The sequence below is a fragment of the Zeus faber genome (assembly GCF_960531495.2).
Source record: "Zeus faber genome assembly, chromosome: 2".
NCBI classification, from domain to species: domain Eukaryota; kingdom Metazoa; phylum Chordata; class Actinopteri; order Zeiformes; family Zeidae; genus Zeus; species Zeus faber.
Window position 1 is genome coordinate 14,031,390 of NC_137189.1, and position 21,277 is coordinate 14,052,666.

At 45.0% G+C, this 21,277-nt stretch overlaps 1 protein-coding gene across 2 annotated transcripts in view; it reads left to right on the plus strand.

Annotated features, from left to right (window-relative positions):
* Positions 1 to 21,277, plus strand: part of rps6kc1 (ribosomal protein S6 kinase polypeptide 1) — a 28,980-nt gene that overhangs the window by 4,078 nt on the left and 3,625 nt on the right. For both annotated transcript variants that reach the window (XM_079996778.1, XM_079996779.1), the window contains exons 4-14: positions 1,020 to 1,135; positions 1,211 to 1,304; positions 1,848 to 2,324; positions 2,669 to 2,793; positions 2,923 to 3,018; positions 5,382 to 5,429; positions 6,102 to 6,234; positions 7,375 to 8,994; positions 10,366 to 10,455; positions 17,845 to 17,927; positions 20,564 to 20,659. In XM_079996778.1, coding sequence (XP_079852904.1) covers positions 1,020 to 1,135; positions 1,211 to 1,304; positions 1,848 to 2,324; positions 2,669 to 2,793; positions 2,923 to 3,018; positions 5,382 to 5,429; positions 6,102 to 6,234; positions 7,375 to 8,994; positions 10,366 to 10,455; positions 17,845 to 17,927; positions 20,564 to 20,659 — 2,978 coding nt within the window. The remainder of the gene's footprint in view (positions 1 to 1,019; positions 1,136 to 1,210; positions 1,305 to 1,847; positions 2,325 to 2,668; positions 2,794 to 2,922; positions 3,019 to 5,381; positions 5,430 to 6,101; positions 6,235 to 7,374; positions 8,995 to 10,365; positions 10,456 to 17,844; positions 17,928 to 20,563; positions 20,660 to 21,277) is intronic.

Consider the following 21,277-nt stretch of genomic DNA (forward strand, 5'->3'; position numbering starts at 1 on the left):
TAGATGACTGTGTTGACTGTGGACTTCAGAAAACACAGTGGGCCAACACCAGCAGATGACATGGCAGCCCAAATCATCACTGACTGTGGAAACTTCACACTGGACTTCAAGCAATGTGGATTCTGTGCCTCTCCACGTTTCCTCCAGACTCTGGGACCTTGATTTCCAAATGACATGCAAAATTTACTTTCATCTGAAAAGAGGACTTTGGACCACTGAGCAACAGTCCAGTTCTTTTTCTCCACGGCCCAGGTAAGACGCTTCTGACGTTGTCTCTGGTTCAGGAGTGGCTTGACACGAGGAATGCGACATTTGTAGCCCATGCCTAGGATTTGTCTGCGTAGTGGCTCTTGATGCGTTGACTCCAGCCTCAGTCCACCTCTTGTGAAGCTCCCCCAAATTCTTGAATGGATTTTGCTTGACAGTCCTCTCAAGGCTGCGGTTATCCCTTTTGCTGGAGCACTTTTTCTTCCACTCAACATTCTATGAATATGCTGGGATACAGCGCTCTGTGAACAACCAGCTTCTTTAGCAATGACCTTTTGTGGCTTAGCCTCCTTGTGGAGAGTGTCAATGACTGTCTTCTGGACATGTGTCAAGTCAGCAGTCTTCCCCATGATTGTGTAGCCTACTGACCCAGACTGAGAGACCATTTAAAGGCTCAGGAAACCTTTGCATCCGTTTTGAGTTCACTAGCTGATTAGGGTGTGACACCATGACTTTCCAATATTGTATCTTTTTCACAATATTCAAATTTTCTGAGACACTGAAATTTGGGTTTTCATTATCTATAGCCACAACCACCAACATTTCAAGAAATAAAGGCTTGAAATAGTTCACTCTATGTGTAATGAATCTATATAATATATGGGTTTCACTTTCTGAAATGAATGACAAAAAATATTCTAATTTTATTAGATGTACCTGTATTAGTCATTTTCACAGCTTTGGTATTAGAGTTTTCCATCTGTTTATATGCATGGATTAGGTATTTTTGTGTTTTTTGCATTCATTCGGAGGTCGTTTCGATGACTCTGTGATCGAGGAGCGGCGACAGTGCTCCGAGGACCTGCTGCAGTTCTCTGCTAACATCCCTGTTCTGTACAGCAGCCAACACATCCAGGACTTCTTCAAGGTACAGTTACAGGCAAATAGAAAAACCAAAGCTTCACCCGCACAGTCTGCAGTCAGTCTGTCTGATGTGTTTCAGGGAGGGGAGGTCCACGACGGCTCCGAGCTCATCGGGCCGGCAGAACCCTTTTCTGACTTTCTGGCCGATAGCCTGTCAGACTGCAGTTCTGAAGGTAGGGGCGGGACCAAGGGGACGTTCATCTCTGTTTGCACTTTAATATCTGTAGACTGTTTTATCCTTTTATTTATTTGTGTCAAAACCGAAGTTCTTCTGCATCACAGCCACCATTTCTGATGTTATAAAATTTAAAAAAAAGAAATCCAAGAAAATCCTTGTACTTTTTGTAACCTGTCTGTGGAAAGTTCTGTGTATAAAAATGAATGGTTCCGTTTATTCCAGTGAAGGAATATATCGTATCTAAAGGAAACTCTTATGAAAACAGTTCATTTAATCATCTAGTTCATGAACTGCATTATTTCTACCTTATACTTATCTCTTACCAGTACCAAACATAATATATTATAAAAGTATAGTATACTTACCAGCCATTTTTACCTCCAATACTGACTTGAATAAAAGAGTGATGATTTGCCCAAATATATGTTTTGAATTTAAATAAAATGTGTTTTTAAACTGAATTAAATGTAACTATCCAATACCTGCAGACACCCTGATCTAACTTGTTAATTAAAAGTTGACACTTCTCCTTTTGCAGTCCAAAGAGACATCAGTGGAGCAGATGATTTGACTTTCACCTCTGAATATGGAGGACCGTCCAGTGACAGTGACCTGACCTCCCTAGCCGTGGACTCTGACTCTCTGGCCGAGTTGGACGATGGCATGGCATCAGGCTGCACCTCCCCGAACCAGCCACAGGGGGGCGCCAGCAGCATCAGCGCCAGCTGCAGCCCACTCCTGCCCTCCTTGCGTGAACACCAGAGCCCGACTCCCACCCCGGCTCCCCGCTCTTTGACCTCGAACTTGGAGGCCGGCCGGCCCAGCAGAGTGCTGCTCTTCTCCGGCAGTTTGAAGAGAAGCAGTGGGGCCAACGCTAAAGACGCGAAATCTGACTACCTGGACAGAGCCAGCGAGACCATTAGACAGGCCGTCACAAAGGAGACGGAGCAGGACTACCAGGCGGCCTTTTGCTACTACCGCAGCGGTGTGGACCTGCTGCTACAAGGGGTGCAAGGTGCGTTGCAATAAGCGATGGAGAATATGATATTGTGAAACGCCTCTCTTTAGATATTGTTTTGAGGGAACAATATTTTAACAAATAAAGTATCTTAAATAAATTTCTCAGTATCCTAAATAACCCATACTCCCAAATATCGGATCTACATCATGTCTCATGTCTTTGTTCAATAGCCCCGAATGACATTGTGTTTATTATGGAGCAAAGTGCACAAATACTTCCCTTAATCATTAGAACTGCCTGGTAGGGAAAACTTTAAATTTTCGATGTGTACATTCAGTAGCTCTCCCTTAAATGCTCTCTCTCTTTCTTTCTTTCTCTCTCTCCCCCACCCCTCTCAGGCGAGGCCAGCCCGACACGGCGAGAGGCCGTGAAGAAGAAGACAGCCGAATATCTGATGCGGGCAGAGCTGATCTCCAGTCAGCATTTGAGAAGCGACATGGGTCAAGGCTCTACACAGACGGTGGTGAGGAGGAGCGAATTCACAAATCCTTAGCAGTTTTCTTATATATATATATATATATATATATATATAAAAAAGTCAATGAATGGTGTATCAGGAAGGTCCACTGAAATGTGTTTGCTTGCGTCCTAGGCGATGGGGGCGCAGTGCTGCCCGCCCACCAGCAGGGGCAAACACAGTCCCATTGAAGAGCTGAGAGCCTACAGGGTGCTGGGGATCATAGATAAGGTCAGTAGATCACAGGGCACATCCTTCCACTATTGTTACCAGAGAGGATAAACATTCTAGGCCAAGAGTCTAAGTTGTACTAAAGTGATTAAAAAGCTGTTTAAAATGGCTCAATATTGTAATTTCTGCCTAAACGTTGTTTTGACAAAAATTGGTATACCAGTCCTTAAAAGTGCAATCATTTATCTTCTTTCTCTTGAGTGCCTCTCAAACATTGAAATATAATGTATAATCATATAATGTCAAAATATCATTTGGCATCACAAGATGCCCCTTTGCTGACTATACAATGAAATTGTTGCTCTGAGAGAGATCCTGGTTTATTTTTAACCAGGACTTGATAAATAGTGCTTCATCTAAGTGTGGAATGGATCTAGGGCTAGTTTTATAGTCAATATTGTCATATGTTCAAGTTTAAGAGATTATTTGTCACATACATATACATATGGTCATACTACATATATGCAGTGAAATGTGTGATCCGTGAAAACGTAAAAAATATCACAGCGGATATAGATCTCCCATATCGTCCACCCCTGCAGCTGTCTATGTTCTTTGTGATAACAGTGTGGAACAACACTGGACAACACTTGGTAGTTTGTCCTTCTTTCGTCCTTTCATTTGTTGGGCCCTCTTTCTTTTAATTTTTCTATCCGAAGTAATAAAACTAAATAGATTCCCTGGTAAGGGCTCCATATCTGACAGTTTGAGTCTGGGTTATAGGTGCCACAAGGTCAGTTTAGGTTGCCGATCCTTCCAGCCAGCTGCCCGCCAAGTAACTTCACCACTCAGCCATGAAATGATTTGGCAAGCAGCTCCAAGAGCAGCGCTCCACATAGAATCAATGATGCTCAACCTACACACACAGACAGACACACACACACACACACACACACACACACACACACACACACACACACAAAATCCCAAGGATAATGTTGACACAGTACCAACATGTGTTACTCTCAGGTACACGTACACACACATTCAACAACAGCAGCATGTCAGGAACAAGTTAACAACAGGGGACAACAATGCACTGTCACACATTACAAAAGCCAAGGCAGAACCTCTCAGTGTAGCTGCCCCCTCCCCTCGCCTCACCCTCCTTTCACTTTTTAATGGGGACGGAGGGGACAGATGGAGATAGCTCCTCACCCTGCTGCCCCCCTCCGCAAACCCCCCCACCCCTGATGTTGGTGTCTTAATTATATTAGCACCCTGGCTAGCACTTCCACTCTGTTTACTCACAGCTCCATTCATATCCATTTAGCCCGCACCTGTTTGGGCCCGGCCAGGGTCACACGGAGAGAGAGAGAGAGAGAGAGAGAGCGCGCGCGCACACACACACACATCACACACACACACACACACACATACACATACACATACACATGCACCAAGGCACCGGTTGGTACGCGCTGTCCTCGCCAGGCGCACACATGCAGTGGTACATATGCCGGCGCTCTCCCCCGAGGTAGGCTGAGAGAGATGAAGTTGTCAGCGAGAGAAGAGGGGAGTTGAAGGAGGGAGGAAATTGAGATGTCTGGAAGGTGGAGGGGACCAGTCCAGGGAGTTAATGTTAAGATGGAGAAACTGGGTGGCGCTCGGCCGGTTTGGAGATTAGTGTCTCTATTTTGTACAACATTCCGGCAATTCTTTACAAAGTTAAAATGTTGTACAGTCAAATGTCAAAACGATAGTTGAGAAGGACCGTCTCTCATTTTTACATTTCCATTTATGGTCAATATGCTCAACATATTTATTACTCCAGACCCTTGGTTCATAACCATAGGTCTAGAGGACCAGTGGTCCTTCAAGAGATTCCATTGAGTCCCTAGCAAAATGATTAATAGTTCAGCTTCACCGTTATCTCATTTATAAACTGTTAGCACCATTAGAGAATATAGAATAATGACTGCTTTGATAAAAAATTCATGGTTATCTCCCAAACTATATTACAGACAGGTATGGAAGTTCAAACTAAATCATATCTAACAATCATTTTTTCTCAGATTCGGGAGATTAAATCTTAGATCAGGTCGGTGACCTAATCCGTATCAAATTGAGGGTCCTTGATAGGGAACAGGTTGAGAATGACTGCTATAGTCTACTCTATATCTATATAACACTTTGTCTACAATATCTATGTATAATATTCGACCTGCTCCATGTTCTAGCATCTGGAATTGGTTGCATTGCCTCCAAATTTTTGCCGGCCTACATTTATCTCCTGGTGACCCAAGGTGTGGTCCCTGGACCAGTCATTAAGAAACACTGGCACGGAGGATGGAGCAACCGCATCATCTAATGCTGCGAATGCCTGTTCATGTCTGGCAATTAATGGCACTGTTCCATCACAGGTTCTTTTGGTCATGGACAAGAGAACACAGGAGACTTTCATCCTCAAAGTAAGTGTGTGTGTGTGTGTGTGTGTGTGTGTGTGTGTGTGTGTGTGTGTGTGTGTGTGTGTGTGTGTGTGTGTGTGTGTGTGTGTGTGTGTGTGTGTGTGTGTGTGTGCGCGCGCACCTGTGTTGTGCACGTGTTAATGTACCCTATGGCGTCCTTACTGTAAGTGTATGTGTTAAGTGTGCCAGAAAGCCCCGTGTGTGTCTGTGTGACCTGTGTAATTGATTCTAATGGGCCTGTCCCTGTCAGCTCCTCTGCTCTCGGGCGCGAGACATGTGCCAGATGCCAACGTACAGTGCAGGCACAGATGACTACACACACACACACACACACACACACACACACACACACAGCTGAAGTCGATGTGTAGGGCTGATAGATTTGTGCGTCTCTCTTTAAAGTCACGCGTGGTATGTGGCTTGATGAATCCAGTGACTTTGGTTTGGCACGGGGCAGAGCTGCCGCTGCATTAATGGAGGATTTCTCCTTTGCTCCACTCCCCCCACCCAACTCTCCTTCTTTACCTTTGAACAGTTTAAAAACCCCTCCTCCACACCGGCTTGTTTGCTCTTAATTACTCTCTCTCGGATTCCTCTCACCACCTTCCCGCTCGATCTCCTCGCCTTTACTTACTGCCCTCCTTCGTCTTCGTCTTCCTCCTGTTTGTCCCTCAGGGTCTGAGGAAGAGCAGTGACTGCGGACGGACCAAAAGCACCGTCATGCCCAACTCCGTGCCCAACATGGTGCAGCTGAAGAAGTTCATTGTTGCCGAGAACACTGTGTTTCTGCTGCTGCAGTACGCAGAGGGTAAGATCACACACACACACACACACACACACACACACACACACACACACACACACACACACACACACACACACACACACACACACACACACACACAAACCCTCTTTATTAATCTTAAGTTGTTGTTTTTGTTCTTACAGGCCCGTCTCCCTCCCCTAACAACTATCTTTCACCCTTACCTTTTCATCCCTTACTCCTTTTTTCCCCCCTCCGCCTCCCTCTCTGTCCTTGTTCCTGGCAGATGTTTGATGGAGATGGGTGTGTGTCACAGGTCATTATTCTGAATACCATGTGGCACCATGCTTCATTAGCTATGCCAACACCTGGGTCTCCTCATATCCCATCCACTCCCAGGGTGTGTGCGTGTGTGTGTGTGTGCGGGCGCGGGCGCATGCGGATGATTTGGGTGAGCGCACTCGATGAAATACAGTCAGTTTTTTCTGCCCTGGGACTTAAAAAAAAACCTGGTGTATCTTTGTAACTGATCTGCGCTACTTTCAGTGGACTTTAATATCACTCGGAGAAGGAGACAAGTCCATGATAGCAAGTATCCAATGAAACTAAGAAGTCCCCTTTAACGCATAATTTCTCATTCATCGGTAAACTTTTATTCGAGTGAATCAGAATAATGATTCTCATGCCCTTGTCAAAAGTTGTTGGTTGAGCGGTCTGGTAGACGGTCGGGTGAATCTGGAGATGTATGGATGGACTGGCAGAGGGCCGGAGTGACATTGGGTGACACGACACGTGGACAGGTTTTACTTTACTCTGTCATTATCATCACTGCAAAAACACTATCCATTCTCATCACACACAACAGATGCTAGCCTCCAATTGCTCACACCCCAGCTGTGTGGTGTGAGTATGGGTATGGTGGGTGTGTAAAATTAAAATTTTATTGTAACACTGGCAACTCGCTTAAAGCATATGACCCACAAACCATTGAATCCACTAGCTGAATGAGTTTCAAATAGTATTTTTTGCCTAACTTTTAACCTTTTTCAACTGTGATGGACCCCCTGCACCTTCATTCTTCCTACTTTTCATTTGTCTCTACTACTTTTTTTTTTTTCTGTATGTCAAACTGTCAACTCTGTTTTGTCGGACCCTTCCGTTAACTGTGCTCTCCTTTTGTTGCAGGTGGAAGGCTGTGGTCTCACATTGGGAAGTTCTTGTGCAGATCCAGCCCAGAAGACAGCTTCGACATCCCCTTCATCCAGAAGAGCCACACCACGGCCATGCACTCTCCACAGCGTGCTCCACCCGTGCCATGCTCAGCCTCATCTGGCTCCGGTTCCGGGCCTGGTGACGGGTCAGCATCTGGCTCTGGCTCTGGCTCTGGCTCGGGGCCGCAGATGGAAAGTGAGCTCCCCGTGGTCTCCTCCCTCAAGGGCGGCCTTCTCTCTGCGCTCGAGGAGAGCCTGAGGCCCCATCCCAACTCCGGGGCCGCCTCTGAGGAGGAGTGCACCAACAGCTACCTGACACTCTGTAATGAGTACGAACAAGAAAAGGTAGAACCAGACACGCTGGAAGAAGATGAAGAGAAGAGCGGACAGGAAGCGCTGTCCCTCGATGTCCCGGCAACGACCACTACATCGTCGCGTTCCCGCTCGCTGCTGAGCAACGACAGCCTCTCTTCGCCAATCAGCTCTCAGGAACTCCACTTCTTCACAGAGATGTCTGACAGCATTTGCCGTGCCAACGACGGTGAGCGCAGCGTGGGTGATGAGCAGGACCACAGTGAGGTGTTTAGTCCTTTGCCGTCCCCCGCTGCGCCCACGTCCTTGGACCAGTCCAAGCGAACGCCCATGGAGTTTTTCCGCATCGACAGCAAGGATAGTGCCAGCGAGGTCATCTGCCCCGAGGCGGGGGAGCTTCAGGCCTCTCCGAAGCCCCTCCCCGTTTTTTCCTCAACCGACCTGGACTCGAAGGTCACCGAAAACCTGTTGGAGCTGGCACAGGAGGTAGAAGGTCAGAGCTCAGAGCTGTGGGGGTTTGACTGTAGTGACAGAGGCTCCAACGAGTCGGTGCCGGTCATCTCCTTCAAAGATGCCATGGTGGAGGACGAGGGCCACCCTCCGGACCTGCTGGTCAACTTGCCCATGATGGACACCACCGTGGACGCCTCAGAAGAGCAACTGGAGATTTCTGGGGTGTGTTTAGGTCTGGAGGCCACAAGCTCACCCCAGAAGTTTATCCAGCCAGATGTTCTACAACTACACAGCCAACCTGAGGAATGGGAGAACCATCCACAGGAGAAGGAGCAGTTGCTGTGGGAAGACTACAGCCTGGTCTTTGGACATGAAGCCATAGACAAAATGGTGGTCAATCCCACGTGCCCGCTTAAGGATCCCCATGAAAATGCTGCGATAAAACCTCTGACCAACGCAGGACTTCCGGTCATAGACTCGCCCGTGGAATCTATAACCGGTGAGTCCAGCTCCGGTGTGAATATGTGCCGGGTTCCCATCCCAACCGCAGGCAGAGCCGAGGCCTGCACGGAGGTAGAGCCCTCGTTAGATCTCGATGGCGAATTATCAGGGAATAAAGACAATGCCGCTGCTAGCGAATATGATAAAGATGTTTCACGACTGTTTTCTGAGTTGGATGAGCTGGCACTGGCGGCTTCCCAGGCCCGTATCCCGGAGGAGTTTGTTCGATGCTGGGCGGTGGAGATGGTGACAGCCCTGGACAGCCTTCACCAGCAGGGAATCATCTGCCGGGACCTCAACCCCAACAATATCCTGGTCAATCATCAAGGTAACAGGTCCCCCTTAAGCTGCCACTGCACTGTCCCTAAGACTGAAGAATACATTTTGGATTAAAGGATAAGTTGGCTATTTTCAACACAGGCCTTCTGACTGCTTAAATAGAGTCCAACTGGGCAAACAATTAAGCCTTAAAGAAAACATATTACATTTCCTTCTGGGAAGCTCAGAATTTTGTGAGACAGTCAGGGTTTTGTTGACTTTCTAAAATATTGAAAATGCACTATGCATTATAATCACACACGTGATTATAATGTGAGATTCCCGTATTGGAAAAGGAGATTTAACTTTAACTAAGGCTTAAACATTTGCCCCGTTGTGAGAAGCTGCAGCAGAGTTGTGAATTTATCAACAGTAAAGCATTCAGCAACGTCACGCAATGAACAATTCAAAATAATGGGAACCAACATTTCAATTTCAATTTAAGGCCTTGTGTTGAAAAATATCCAAACTATCCTTTTAACAGCCCTTGTTTGTGGTGTTGACATACGTTCAGGGTGCTTTTATTTGCCTACCAAGCTCTCAGAACGTGAGAACCTTGATAATTAAGCTTTTGTGATTATTTAAAAAAAAAAAAAAAAAAAAAAAAGTGAGTGAGTGAATTTATTTATAGTAAATTGATAATCCACCCTACGAATAAATACCCTAGATGCTCATTCATGATGGAAACGTCCACGCACTAATTATCAAGTTTAAATCCAATTGAACCGCTGCCGCACAATCTCTTGTCATTCCTTCCCGAAAAACAAGTTGGTTGATTGGAAGACCGGCAGTGTCACTCATCCCTTTATCTAATCCCACATTCTAAGAGAGAACATTCTCCCAGGTGGGGGGGGTTTGTTTTACCAGAGGGTCATGTTTTACTATTGTCACCCCATCCCCAACTCCCTCTCCCTCTCTACCTCGTTATCAGCAGGCGTCTAATTAGCTGAGTGGTTGTTTTCGTCTCCCCGGTGGTAATTATTGTTCTAAAGGGCCCATCAACGGCGTAGTGTGGTGCATCAGTCTGGCTAGCCCAAGCTAATGGCCTCGGCTACCTAATGACACCATTAGTTCTAATGATAGCGCTAACGGGTAGCGGCTAAACAGGAATAATCACAGGGGCCGTGTGCTTGAAAAGGCTTCTAGGGGGGCACAGAAAGGAAAAGAGAAAAGTAAGTGCTGGAAGCGTGAGTAAACAGTTTGAAAAGTAGAAAAGAGTCAGGAACACTTGACTGTGTGTAGGGTCAGAAAGGGCCGCCGCCGAATGAGTGTTGTTTTATACTTTTTGATGGAAGCAAGCGCTTCCGGTCCCAACACACACGCAGACACACACACACACACACACACACACACACTTTCTTTTTCTCTTTCCCCCTCTCAGGTCACATTCAACTTACCTACTTTTGTAGCTGGAGTGAGGTGGAGGACTCCTATGACAAGGAGGCCATCGCCAATATGTACTGTGCACCAGGTGAGCTGCACACACACACACGGAATTGTACATTTCTTTCTCGACGACTGTCGCACACATTTTCCCTGCGTGTTTTCCTGCTGGTTATTGAATATTAGCCTCTTTCCCACTTGCCCTGAAAGCCGTAAAACTACTGGCAGTGTTCTGTATTGGCGTCATGTGGGAAAGGGAGCTGGTCTTAATGTTCGTGAAAGTCGTTCTGTAAATTTCCCCACTTTCTTTCGACCTAGTATAATATCCAGGAAATTGACGGTACGGCTGTGAATGGAAGTGTGTGTTAATGGAAACAGTAACATTAAGCCTTTTTGCACGGCAGGAACTTTTTTATTGTTCCAACAACTTTTGAAGGAACCATCCCCTTTTTAAAAAATTTTTATATCCGCACTGCAGGAACTACGAACCACCATTGTTCTGACAACGCTGTTTTGAGGGACTTTTTTTAGCTTGTACTCCAGGGCAGGGATTAACCAGCACAAGAGGAACCTTCAGTGACGTAAGTGCACGGTGATTAGTCCAGTCGTAAGTGCACGGTCCCTCACCAGTCCCTCAGACTGGCCCTGAAAAATAACCAATACAAATAAAATACAGTAATTTTATTTTAGATGTATTTTTTAAATGTATTTTATTTTCCGACGTTAATTGAATGAAACAAAATATCTGCCTGCTCAGTCCTGATGCGTGCCCTTGCCTTACGAAAGTCGGAACAAACCTTTAAATTACGTCTTGTAGATCTAATATGAGTGAAGATTCTGCAACTACATTGCTTATTTCTCGGTTGATCTTTGGTGGATTCACAAGGTGAAATCAGTAAAATCAGTTCAGAGTAAATACAACACAGAACTCGTGTTGAAACCCCATTGGCTTACATCACTTCAGAGTTCCAGTGCAGTGCGAATACAACCAGAAAAAAAGCCCTTGAAGGTATCTAGTTCTCAGCGGACCTCCCCAGTTCCTAGTTCCCCTCAGGGAGTCCCCAGAACTTTTTGGTGCGAAAATGCCTATTGCCGTAAAGAAGGGAGAGAAATCCAAAGAAAGCACAAATTTGGGTTAGGATTATCGCGTTCGGGGACGGGGGCTCTGTCAGCGGAGGGAACTGAGACCCTTCGGTAGGGGCAGGGATACGTGGAGCGAATCTCTGGTCGAAAAACCAAACTGATTCTGCTGTCTCGCGTGATATTAAGACACATCTTCTGTGCGCTTTAAGTAATGTGCCTGTAACGGTCATCTATGTGGGAACAGACTCCATACGGAACTTCTCTGTAAAAGAGGCCAATGTGGGAATGACTACTTACTGCCTTTGCCGGATTTTATTTTTTATTTTTTATTTTTTTATCCAGCAGTGTTACGGATTCCATGTGGGAAAAGGGGCTTATGATTGTGTGAGGTTAATGCTATTCAAGCACATGGGGGTGGGCGGGGGTCATAAGTAGGCCACTGTCCAATAAGCACAAAGGCCTCATTCATAGAAAGAGGCACATAAACAGTCCAAGCGTGAACATACAACTCGAGAGGTTTAGGGAGTTTTTTCCAACGCAAACTCTGCTGACAGTTTGATCATCACTACTGTACATTATTATTATTATGATCATTATTATTATTATTATTATTGTATTTTGAAAGTAGGGGATACAACAATACCATTTTGTTTTTGTGAGTGTGCCGAGTTCTTAGTTTTGAGTATCTGCAGATACAACAATTATAGATTTGAAGTCCCTATGTGTTTAAGTAATTTTGTTTTAAGTAATTGATTTCTTTATACTGTTTTGTTAGAACTAAGAGTGGGATCCTTCAGGAGGTTCTTAGGGTCCCCAAAAAGATGACTTATAGTTAAACTTCACCTTTATTTCATTTTGCACCTTGAGAACATGTACCATAATGACAGTTTTGATCCTAGTTTTACTCATACTGTATCTAACAATTAATTATTTTTAGATTGTCAAATTAGGTCCGTGGCTTAATGCATATCAAATATGGAAAAGGTTGAGAATTACTGGCATGGAGGACTTGTGTTTCCCGCAAAATAAAAAAACAACATATAAATGTCAATTTATTTATTCACCACATCTGGACTATGTACTCTTATGTTTTTTTCACCGTGGTCATTAAGATGGAAATTGGTCCTCTCCACAGTTTAGTTTGCAGCGGCTGATTCCACTTACCGTTCCGCTTCTGTCCTGTAGAGTGTACTGTTGGGCCACAGTGAACCCAGTGGTGGCTGTGAGGATGACCCTGTGTGTTGCCCCCAGCAGTCCTGTGGCAGCCCTGGCATGCTGTTTAAAAGCTGCCTAAAACAAACTGCTGCAAGATTGCAGCTCTGTGTTACTACTTAACACCTCTGTGCGCCTCTGACTGTGTATGAGCATTTAAAATGTATGGGGGGTGGCGGGGAGGGCTTTTCACATGAAATGTTCTCTGGGCCATATAAATGGCCGCTGATGACTATAAATGGTAGATACGTGTGATTAACCTTGTTTGGCTTTAGGGTGGATTACATCAAATATTCTAGTTTAAAAACAAAATGACTGATTGGGTATACCTGAGATGCACCGTGACCCTCCTTCCCACACACTGGTATTCGCTCATCCCCTTCCTCCCTCACACGCGGGGAAGCTCACTCGTACTTTAGACTGAAATCCTCCCCGTCTGCGGAGTCTGCGCCGCCATTTTAATAAGTCTAAAAGCAACTAAAGCTTCACGCAATATCTAAAGTGTTCATTAACATGCCCCTTGAAACGGTGTGTTTGAAAGCCGACTAATGGAAGTAGGTGCACGCAGGCCAGCAGTAAATGACCTGAAGACACAGGAGGACGGCCGAGCGCAAAGAGCCGTATCCATTTATGTGGGATTTAAGCGCTAAGCTCAGATGAGTTTGGTATACAGGTACATAGCTATTAGCGACGTTACTGATATTAAGTAAGTGCTTTATAAACCTTTATAATGTGGTAATCTTTGATACTACAGCCATGAATAGCTAAAGGTTCAGATAGTTCACTTCATAATTTAAAAATAACCCACAATTCCCCTTGTAAAGGGAAAACCTTCATTTTGTTTGTTGAATTATACTTTTCACTCATTTAGTAAATTATAAAAAAAATAAAATAAAGATTGCTAAATATATATATTTTTAAAATTTACCACCTAGTTAGCACCTGTTTTTTAAATAAAAGCAAAGTCGTTCCAATTGTGGTGTGGAAGTTTTCCATTAGTTAAATCTACTGCTGGCATAAATAGTTGCAATAGACTATTCCAACCAGTAGGGTGTCTCTTACCCTGTCAGTAAGTGAAAAACACATCCAGACCTATCTGCTCCCTCCTACTCATCCTCTGGTAACTTTCTCTTTCCTTTTGTCCCTTTTTTTTCCTTCCCTTCTTTGTACAAATTTTAATATAGAAAAATATAATAATACCCAAAAGGGTCTGTATTTTTCAGTCACTTGCCTTAAATCAGAATAAAAAAAAACCTCTCATATGGACTACATACTGTAGATCTTACAACAGTATGAACGTGCGCACGCACACACAGAGTTTAGTCATTGTGTGTCTCCCCTGCCCTTGTTATGTATTGCTGTTTATCCAGACAGGGTCAACTCCAGTGATGGCTTCATTCCTGATGACAGATTTATGTCTGTTTGCCAGAAAGCTCGCAGGGGGCCGTGTGTGTGTGTGTGTGTGTGTGTGTGGGGGGTGTGGTGTGTGCGAGCGTGTTTGTAAGAAGGGGGGGCGAGGGCGATTTTTTTGTATATTTTTTTTAACTACATACATTTCACGCCTAAAAAATAAAAGAAACACGGGAGTGGACTCGGAAAATACAGCGGCAGGGTATTAATTTGTTTACCATGCCCCGCCGCTTATTTACTTTCTCATCATCTCACAATTACTGATAAACATCAGATGGCTAATGTTTTTTTTTTTAAATAACATTAATCAAATTTTCTCTAAACATATGTGGAGTTTAGAGTCACAGAGGATTATTGTTTATTGTTCCACTGAGAGGGAAGTGTCGATTAGTATTGTCCGTCTTTAAAGTCTGAAAAAGAGGAAATACATCACGCTCTAACCCACAACCCTCTAAATGACTAATGGCAGGGTTTTTATTTTTTATTGTTATTTATTTTATTTTTTTTACATCTATTCTTACCATAAAATGTAATGACTGAATACAGGGAAAAAAATCTATTTACAATTCTCTAAAACAAATTGAAGAAGATATCACCTATATTACTGAGTCTTTATCTCTTATTGTCATTTCAAAGACAAGCGAACGGAAAGCGCCGGCGGTCGTCTTGGAACCTGCGTATGCCGCGCTCCCCTTACTTCTCCTTGCTCGCATGTCACTTCCTCTTTCGACAATGGCAGTCGGTTGGCGTTTTGCGGAAGTCTGAGCGCGAGAGGAGAAGAGCGAAAGTTCCTTACGGTTCCCAGGAGAGAAGAGACAGAGCCTGATTAAGATTTGAAGCGAGAGGGAAACTGTGTTTGTGTGAGGAGGGGAAAAAGGAAGAAGTGGAGGTTAGGAGGTGAACACACACACGTGTTGTTCTGTCTGTCTTGTACCGCATCGCTCCTTTGGTTCTCTGTCATTTCGAGCGAGGGTGTTTCTAAATGTTCTCTGGGTTCATTTTAACAAGTAAAAGTTTCTCTTTTTTTGGGGGTTTCTTGAACCTAAAATTAAAACAGTGTGCTGAATATAAAAATTGTATTTTAGGTCTCGGTGAAATTGACAAGATTAAATATTACCTTGCGTCATTTAGCTTTTGTCCAAAGCGACGTACTTACATTTTCTCACAGTATACGTATATATCATTGTATATCACAGTCACAGTCAGCTAAACATTCTCAGGAAATAAAAAATATGTCATTAAAAAAATATTATTTTCTTTTATGAGTACCTCTCACAATATTTTGGGGATGACATTTTCTTTCACAAGATATTTACACACAAAAGACTGGACAACTTAGAAATGTGGACATTATGACCAATCGGGTAGAGGCGTTGATTAGAACAGCTAGAACCGTCTATGTAGTTCAGAAAACAGCATTTTTTTTACCGTACTGCAGCCTCCAAGACGACATTTATCCAAATCGTGATTTTGCGATAATCAAAATCCCAGACGATATCCAGTCTCTTATCACAGTAACTATATTATAACAATAGATCGCCCAGCCACATTGTATTGTACCAATTCAAAGTGAAAAAAGAAAGCCCATGACCGTCCCTGAAACATCTGATTCCATACAAGATACATTCATTTTTCAGTTTAAGTTTGAACTTGGTAACATCCTCACATTAACATGGTATCATGCATACCGTGGCAGTGGGCTTTAATAAGCCATGGCCTGTGGATGCAGTTGATCCCCCTCTCTCTCTCTCTCTCTCTCTCGCTCCCTGCCTTACTCTGACAGAGCGGTAAGTGAAGCCAGCTCCACTGTACTCTCCCTGCAGCTCCTTAGACATTAATCCATTGTGATGACAATCGACCTTGCTCTGAGATGTGTGTGTGTGTGTGTGTGTGTGTGTGTGTGTGTGTGTGTGTGTGTGTGTGTGTGTGTGTGTGTGTGTGTGTGTGTGTGTGTGTGTGTGTGTGTGTGTGTGTGTGTGTGTGTGTGTGTGTGTGTGTGTGTCCAGTGTCTCCCCTCCAGCTCAAAACCATGCAGGTATCACTAGTCCGTTCAATGACGATCTTCTCTCCTTAGCTGTCAAAACAGTAGTCCTGGGGAGCCCTGAAGACTGGTTGCTCAGTTTAATGTGTGTGTGTGTGTGTTGCAGGGGCAGGGGGGGGACTCGTGCGAGCAATATCATAACCTAGCACGGGCTCTCTAACCTTGGCTGCAAGAGAGCCTCGCTGGCCCCTGGAGCTTCCCCGCAGCCTCCAGGAGCGAAGGGGGTCTTTGTCTCCGCTGTGTACTCCCAGCTGAGGAAGCCACTCTCTGGGCACACGGAGCCACAACCCCGGGTCCCAGCCCCCTCTGGGTGACCAGAAGCCCTCTCTTGAGAGAGGAGAGAGGCGGGCGAGTGAGCGAGCGGCTGAGCAGCACAAGGGGCCATCTGGTGCCCAGCGACGCTAGCATGCATACAAATACACACACACACACACACACACACACACACACACACACACACACACACACACACACACACACACACACACACTCAACTGAAGTAAATGAGTATCTCTCGCATGTTTTCCTCTATCTTACTTGCACAAAGGCACACAAATCATAGTTCCAGCAGCCCCTGCGGCAGCCCTGCCTGTCAGACTGGCTGTACGTCTGACAGTGCGAGAGCAGGGCCAGGGGCGAGATGCTGGACGGAGTGGACAGACATCCCACAAAACGTTCACCTTGAGAGGCTTGAGTGTGCGCTCTGTCTGTGCACGGGCTTGCAAGGGCCTCGGCTCCTCCCGCTCTGAAGACCAAACAAAAGGCAGATTAACGAATGCCGAAAAAAGAGGAACTTTACTATTGTCTGCGCCTTTGATTATTTTTAGTTGCCTAGAAAAATGACCACAGGGAGCGCCCCGTTGGCTCACCTGGTAGAGCGCGTACCATTAAGGCCAAGTCCTCCCCTCGGGCCTGGGTTCGAATTCGGCCCAAGGCCCCTTGCTGCATGTCCTCCCCTTTCTCTCTCCATGCCTTTTCCTGTCTCTACACTGTCCTGTCTAATAAAGTGCTGCAAAAAATGATCATAAAAGAAAAACAACCCAGTATAGATTACTTTAAGGAGCTAATAGAAGGTGGAAGAAATTATGTGTCAATCAAGGGAAACATTTTTTTTTTTTTTATATATATATTTGTGCGTGTCTAGAGCTTGCATTGCTGCATTGTGTGTGTGTGTGTGTGTGTGTGTGTGTGTGTGTGTGTGTGTGTGTGTGTGTGTGTGTGTGTGTGTGTGTGTGTGTGTGTGTGTGTGTGTGTGTGTGTGTGTGTGTGTGTGTGTGTGTGTGTGAGGTCAGGTCATGCAGATGGTGCGAAGTTGAAGCACAGACGGTTTCCTCAATTTAACTGCTTTTTATTATGCAAATCACCCTTTTATGGGACATACTCGTGCTGCGTGCTCGCTCGCATGCTTGCGGGGACATGTTGAATTGAGTGTTCACTCCCAATAAAGCTGCGAGGAGCCGCAGACGTCGTTCTGAGATCGTTTTGAGAGTTCTTTTGGTCGATCTTAAGAGGGAACAAGTTGCCCGCAGCTCTTTAGTCCAATCATGCAGAATTACTAATTCAGCAAGTCAACAAATTACGATCAAATTACAAATATCCCCGAGCTCAAGTGAATTCTCGGGAGCAATTCAACGAAAATTTGCTGCTTCTTGCCGCCTCAACTTGTTGATGAAGCCTTCTTTTCTCTCTCTCTCTCTCTCTCTCTCTTTCTCTCTCTGCCTTTTGTCGTAGAGGTGGGCGGGATCAGCGAGGAGACACCGGCGTGTGATTGGTGGAGTTTGGGAGCCCTTCTGTTCGAGCTGCTCACCAGCAAGGTAAGTCTAACTGGTTTTAAAAAGTGTCTGTGGTTGTAAGGTGTTGTGGAGTGTCCGTAGGTGTCTTGGCTGTCAGCTCACTCTCACTCTTTGTGGTTGTGCTGGGGGCGGGGGGGGGCGTGGTGAAGCAGTGGGTTTAATTTGTTGTTGTTTTTGTTGTGTATGCGCTTGTGTTTGTGTGTGTGAAGTGCATCTTGGCTGCCGTCTCTTTCTCTGGTTCTTGGGGAGTGCCAGGGGCGTCGGTGTGACTTTCTCCCCCAGCCTGAGCTCCATCTGCTGGGCCAGGGGGTCAGCTCTCGCCGGGCTCCCGGTTCTGGCTCCTGGAGCAGCGCTGGGCAGGAGCACACTGACCTTAGACTGGCTTGGAAGGTGAAGACCGGAGCAGCTCTCGCGGTGCTGTAGCCGGCGCGGGGACTGGGGTTCTAGACAGGGGGGTTTGGACGGCTTTTGGAGCGTTTTTGTCATAGAAAGAAAAAGCATGGATATTCATTTGTACCCGTGCATGCAATTACTGCCTGGCCGTATCGAATAATTGCACAGAATGAGACATTAGGTTGTCCACAGGTCCTTTAAAAAGTCTTAAAATGTCTTTTTAAAATATTAGGCTTTTTATAAGTCATTAAATTGTCTGAAATTTGAACTCATTCGATTTTAATTTCAACATAAACATTTTTTATGATGTTATTCATCCAAATTATTCCTGTTCTCCGGCATCAGTCAACATTTATGGCGTTAGGTTAGACTAGTACTTGAGCCGATTTATCCAACAATCAGTCCTAAATTTGTTCAAATTGGCCTTAAAAAAAAATTTAATTTGATTTGATGATACCTGTATCAACCCTGAATATACACTATATTAGGATATCTGCTTATATATTCAAATTCTTATGTTAAAGAATCAAACCAAGGTTCACCATAGTGAACTCTCCATTTTTATGCCGCTGAAAGATTATTAACGCTAATATTGAATATCTCCCAGCCCTGCATGCAATGCATGTGTAGACACACACACACACACACACACACACACACACACACACACTACAGGTGGGTAGTGTCCCCTTAAATTTTTCATTGGCTATTTAAATTTGAATAAATTCTAACTGCTTGCCGATGGGCATATTTCCATAAAGTCCCATCAGCAGTTACCAGCGACGGCCTGGTGTTCGGGTGTTTGAGCAAGCGTTGTTGTTCTAGCGAGCAGCACACACACACACAGACAAGCGCTTACCTGGAAAAACTCACTCGACCCCACAGATGTCTGCTTTGATAACTGCGCCTGGGTAGAGCGCTGGCAAATAAACACACACAAAGTTCCTCTTGATCCTTACAGGATAAGATCTCGCCTGGAGCAGTCTTGACTGTGGCTAGAGAGCGGGCCATATCTCCTACAGCATGTGTTTGGGGGCCGGGCAGCCGACGTAACTGTTTAGATAAAAAACACAATGTCCACCCTCAATCCCCCCGTGGGTGCTTATTATTCCACACACACACACACACACACACACACACACACACACACACACACACAAGGTTACACTCATTAAACCACACTCTCTTCCAACATCTCTTCTCCTGTTCATCTGGACGTGGGGAAAGGTGGAGTATCTTAACGGGCACAGATCCCCATCATTGTGAATCATTTTGAGGAAAAGGTGTATATGCCACGATTAAAGAGAGTAATTGCCTCTCATTCTCTTTTTATGTCTTTCTAATGCTGTCTTTTCTTTTATCATTATTGCTTTTGTTTTACCTTCAATTAAATGCACAATCATGGCTTCCACCTGTCATAGGCTCCCCTAGGAAATAGATGAATACACTACTCTTTAGGCCTTCCACTTATGTATGTACTAATGGAGCGGTCACAATTATTACATAATCGCCTATTTGCAATTAGTTTGCCAATTATATTAATTATTTTGTCCATAATGAAATGTCCTCCATCCAAATTAAAGGGGAATTATTGACTGATTTGGCACATTTCATTAGTTGAGTTGAGGCCAATTCTGATGTTCAATGTAATGGCTCTTCCTCTGAAGGTGGATGTGTATTATTACACAATTACAGACTTTGGTTTAAAAAAAAAAAAAAAAAAAAAAATGAACCAAAACGACAACTCGATTGTAAGTAGCGTTTAGTTCTGTGACAGTCGATCATCTCCAATCACCTTGAATCTCACGATCGTGACAGCCCTATGCGTAACACCTATCGCTGGTGCTCTTCCAGTGACTGTGCTTTGTGTGGGCAATGACGCCCTCCCACTGTGACGGGCGACGGTGTGGATCAGTGTTGTTTCAGGTGCTGGAGCTCCCTGGGCATTTGTCCAGTCCCACGGCCACATAGGGTGTCGGTGTGCCCAACCCTCTCGTCTCTGTTTGTCTTTCTCTTGGATTTTGGACTAATCTCCCCCCCTCTTCTTTCCATCGCTCTCTCTCTCTCTCTCTCTCTCTCTCTCTCTCTCTCTCTCTCTCTCTCTCTCTCCTCTCTCTCTCTCTCTCTCTCTCTCTCTCTCTCTCTCTCTCTCTCTCTCTCTCTCTCTCTCTCTCTCTCTCTCTCTCTCTCTCTCTCTCTCTCTCTCTCTCTCTCTCTCTCTCTCTCTCTCTCTCTCTCTCTCTCTCTCCGCCTGCCCGTCCCAGTCTCTTCTCAAGTGCCATCCAGCTGGCATCAGTCGCCACACGGCTCTCAACATCCCCGAAAATGTTTCGGAGGAGGCGGGGTCACTGCTGGAGCAGGTGAGCTTCACCTCCGTGTTCCTCGTCAAATTAGCCCACTCACTCCCCGCACAAAGTCTTAAAATGTCTTCCCTTCAGTTTTTCAAATGGTGTGAATTTTAATTTGACCTGGTCTTAATTTCAACATAAATGTTTTGTCACCTGTTGGACGTGAGGAGTATTACATTTAACTATCTGATATCTGCAGACACCCTGGTTTAGATGGTGTCATTATAATTTGAATTTAGGTCATAGATGTGATTTCAAAAGGCTCTGTGGCTCTGTCGCCTTGCTACCTGTTTTGGAACATTTATTTTGTTTCAGTACCCCGCATCGTCAAAACGGTTCCATGAACAGACCACAACCAAGTTGTGTCCCACTTGTGCACGGTGCTGCGTTTTCTTGTTTCGGACTAAAATAAAAAGTAAAAATGAATTGGAGTAAAATAAAATGCGTCTAAAATAAAAACAATGTTCTCAATGTGTTATTGAGAGGAACGGGTGCAAACAGCGGACGGAGGTTACACATGGAGAGGGAGACAGGTCCTGATCGAGACCTGGTCTCAGGTCTTAAATATCCTTCTGTCTCTCCTCCCGTGATAAGTGAAATGTGACTCCGCAGACTCTGCTCCGCCTGCAC